Here is a 3,043-nt window from a genome sequence, read left to right as displayed (position 1 = left end):
GCGCTTTATAAATAAAGTGATGATGATGATGATGATGACAATACAATATCCTTATATGGCAAATGCGGTGTGGTTAAGGTTGGAGAAAAATTGTGTTTATTGCAAATAAATGATTTTAGCCAGGGTTAGGTGACTAGTGTTCTTGGTCATGCTTAGGAATGATTATGGCTAAGATGAATAATGAGGTGAATGTTAGTTGCAGGTCAATGACCCTTACATCCCACCTTGTTACAATGCACCGGTACGCCTACTGATCTATGCAGAAAAGGGTGTTGTGGGTAACAGTAGGTCACAGAGACTCGTAGAGGAGCCGATGTGCACGCCTCCCAAATCTCGACAATGTGTTGTGTGGACGTATGTGTGCGTCAAGCAAGTTGATTCCGTTCCTGTTGGGAGGTGGATCCCAAAATTAGAAAAACATAAGAAACATACTACCTACAAGCATAAAAAAACAGCCACGCAAACATATCTGAGCGTCCCCCGTGCATGTTGGCCTAGGTGCAGGTTTTATTCCAGTAGAGGTGTGAAATCGTCCAATATGATATCACTCTTAGGGAGACTGGGCTGCTTTATGATGGCCATACTGTAGATCTGCATGAATATGACTGGAAGTTACTAGTCAGCTGGTAGCCAAACAGCTGGTAACTGAGCCACTGATTGTGAAGCATGACTGAAACAGCTGTCAGTTAGCTTATGCTAATGAAATATGATGCAACTGTGACTGTAGCCTCTGCCTGAACTAACGCTAAACCCTATTGATACTCTCCAAAACGCAACATGATAATTAAGGTAGCTGCTCAAAGCTCACATGCTCATAGGGAAGACTTTTCCAGAACACTTGTGAAATAGATGACCACCCTAGATAAGGCTAGAAGCATTCAATCATCTTGCATGCATTTACGGTACTACTACTTACTACAATCAATTGTCTAAATACCTTTTGGTTCAAAGCTCCCTTGTGTGTTGGCATTAGCATGCAACTTGCCTCCACTGTACCAATCAACTATATCCATATTGATGTACACTTATTAATAAGACTTCATCTCCAGCGGTCCAGCTGCCATTTCCCATGCACTCAAAATGCAAACTGGCCTTGACAGTTCTTCTGCCTTTTTCCATGTTGGGTCAATTATCATGACATGCTCTTCTGTAAGCATGATTTTGTATTTCATGAATCATTTCATGATGTTGTTTTTATATCTCTATGTCCTAAAAGCTCAAAAGGGAACCTATCTGCAGAATATACTGTATACATGTTTACTGGATAACGACATGTATGTGAAAGTCAGCAACAGCGACATTTGGATGTCAAACCCCCCCTGGGAAGGTGCTTTGATGTCACTATTGTGACACACTGTGGCTATATTTCACGCTTATTTGGTGTGCTCAAACCTGCCCATCACTGTCATTGTATGCAACAAATTGTCAGTAGAGCATCTTGTCCCCTGTTTGGGTCTTACCCACTTAATTACTTGCATGCCATGCTATCAAATCGATGTCTATGCTTCATTTAACTTCATTTAGCATCTTTAACATTACCTATTGTCTGCCAGTGTAAGAATTATGGCTAAACTACGGCTACTGTATGTAGGAATTCCCAGATTTATAGGTATTTTTGGTTGGCTAATTGCAGGAAAAAAAACTCCTTACTTCATTCTGTTATTATCCTTTCACAATGTTTTTTTTTTTGCTGTGCAACACCCAGACTAATACAGCAATGTGGGCTGCTAAAATATATATGGGTTGTGTGGACACTAACCTTGTCTTATGGGTTCCTATGCCAACAAACCAACCTTTACTAGAGCTACAATGCTTTCTTGGTAAGAGATAAGAGGCATAAATACTTAATTTGACAGTTTTGACAATTTGCTCCCGGCAAGGACATAACAGAATATCCCATGCATACTGTTCAACATTACTTGTTGACAAGAACAAATGGACATCAGTGTAAATGTCACTCAAGGGATTAGTTGTATCTATTATTCAGCAAACTATGCTGCTTGGAATCCTTTTAAAACCAACTTCCTGACAAGAATGAAGCCCTCAGTGAGTGGCTTCAATCACCCCAAAAAGCTTGTTCATCGAGCTTAGCAACGATTTGAGTGGGAGTACGTCAAACCATAGCAGATCGATATTACTTTTCTTGTGAAGTGTTTTCGGCCCCATCAATAATTCCTTTCAAAACACCAGCAAGGTGTATGCTTGATGATAATCTGAAAGGTTTTAGGACGTGTTTTTTTTTTAAAGATTAAAAGGCTTTCTTTACCATTTGATGTCACATCAGAAGGTAAATCCCAGTGGCCTTTATAAGATTGATTTCTTTATGAAAAACGGCAATGTTCCCCTACAAATCCTATTTGAGATTACGCTACCTCTCTTGGGTGGACTTCCTGTTACCAGGTATCTGATCATCCCCATCACAGCCAGAGTCAAGATGCTGGTTACGCTGAAGATCATGCCCATCAGGCCGTAGTAAAGGCAAGATGTGTCGCCTCCAATCCAGGCGTGGTTAAAAGCAGAAGAAATGGACAGAGGATACATGCAGAGGGCCATGCCGATGTCTGTTACGGCCAAGTTCACTGTCAGCAGCTCGGGAGCTTTGAGCAGGGCTTGACGACGACCTGCGCTGACCAGGACGGCTGCATTCCCGAAGATAGACAGGGTGGCTGCGGGAAAGAATAGGATGGAGGAACAAAAAGACAAGACAACATTTATAATAAATAACCTATCCCTGTGGGGTGATTTGCTTGATCTCACCCATTGATCACAGCGAGTGAATGTGCCTCAGTAATCTGATCAAACCCTTTGAACAGCAATGTAGCAAGAGGATGGTCACTGAGCGAGTGGATGATCACACGTTGATCCACGGAGATTCATCGTGGTTCTTAAAGAATACGTTGACTTGACATCAAAATCTGATGCAGATCACCCTTTCACAACAAAGATCAGAAATCATGAGAGCATGCTTTCTGCTGTCTTCTGTATTTGGGATTTAATAATGATAATAAATAAATAATAATACATTTTATTTAACAGCGCCTTT

The 3,043-nt window shown here is 41.0% G+C and overlaps 1 protein-coding gene across 1 annotated transcript in view; it reads right to left on the bottom strand.

Annotated features, from left to right (window-relative positions):
• The window catches only part of opn8a (opsin 8, group member a), a 20,880-nt gene that overhangs the window by 4,023 nt on the left and 13,814 nt on the right, over positions 1 to 3,043 (bottom strand). The window contains exon 2 of the mRNA XM_032543637.1: positions 2,373 to 2,666. Within this exon, the coding sequence (XP_032399528.1) occupies positions 2,373 to 2,666 (294 nt within the window). The remainder of the gene's footprint in view (positions 1 to 2,372; positions 2,667 to 3,043) is intronic.

This window comes from Etheostoma spectabile, chromosome 18, assembly GCF_008692095.1.
Source record: "Etheostoma spectabile isolate EspeVRDwgs_2016 chromosome 18, UIUC_Espe_1.0, whole genome shotgun sequence".
Lineage (NCBI taxonomy): Eukaryota > Metazoa > Chordata > Actinopteri > Perciformes > Percidae > Etheostoma > Etheostoma spectabile.
The sequence above is the reverse complement of the archived record's forward strand: the minus strand, read 5'-3'. Positions and strand labels throughout refer to the sequence as shown.